The following is a 596-nucleotide window of genomic DNA, read 5'->3' on the forward strand; positions in this document are numbered from 1 at the left end:
AGTTGCGGCGAGCCAGGGAGCTGCGGGTACAGCAGCAGGTGGCCCGCTGCCTGGCCTCCTACGCACCCAGAGGGAGCCGGGGGCCTGGGGCCGCCCAACGCAAGCTGGAGGAGCTGAGGTAGGGAGTCTGAGCTGCGGACAGCTTGGAGGTGGGGAGAAGGCAGGGAGGCTGTCCTGGGCATCAGACTATAGGACCCACGAGCCCCACTTCTGCCATCCTCCAGGGTGGAATCCCTAAGACCATCCCTGTCCGCCTCTCCCTACTGGCCCCTCCAGGGCAGGCCAGCCAGGTCACTTGAAGACATTGAAGCATGGGAGAACCAGTAGTTAGTGTAATGGCCATGTCCCTGGACTCCCATGTAGTCGACCGTGGTTCGCGTCCCGGACCTGGTGGCTTAAACTCACGCTGGGCGAGTGTGCGTGCATGCCCAAGATCCCGAGAGGAGAAGGGATTGCGGCATGGCCATCCCCCTGGGGGGAGATTTCTCGCTTTCTGTCTTTCTGTCTCTCTCTGTCTTTCTGGCAAGTGCACACGCCCATACCCTATTAAGAAAAACCTCTCAAAAAAAAAAAAAAAAAAAAAAAAACACAGGGAG

The 596-nt window shown here is 58.7% G+C and overlaps 1 protein-coding gene across 1 annotated transcript in view; it reads left to right on the forward strand.

Moving 5' to 3' along the window:
- The window catches only part of TSGA10IP (testis specific 10 interacting protein), a 16,370-nt gene that overhangs the window by 9,183 nt on the left and 6,591 nt on the right, over positions 1-596 (forward strand). Inside the window, 1 exon segment of the mRNA XM_006149921.1 lies at positions 1-118. This exon segment is cut by the window's left edge and continues 31 nt beyond it. Within this exon segment, the coding sequence (XP_006149983.1) occupies positions 1-118 (118 nt within the window).

The sequence above is a fragment of the Tupaia chinensis genome, unplaced genomic scaffold (assembly GCF_000334495.1).
Source record: "Tupaia chinensis unplaced genomic scaffold, TupChi_1.0 Scaffold000273_1, whole genome shotgun sequence".
Lineage (NCBI taxonomy): Eukaryota > Metazoa > Chordata > Mammalia > Scandentia > Tupaiidae > Tupaia > Tupaia belangeri.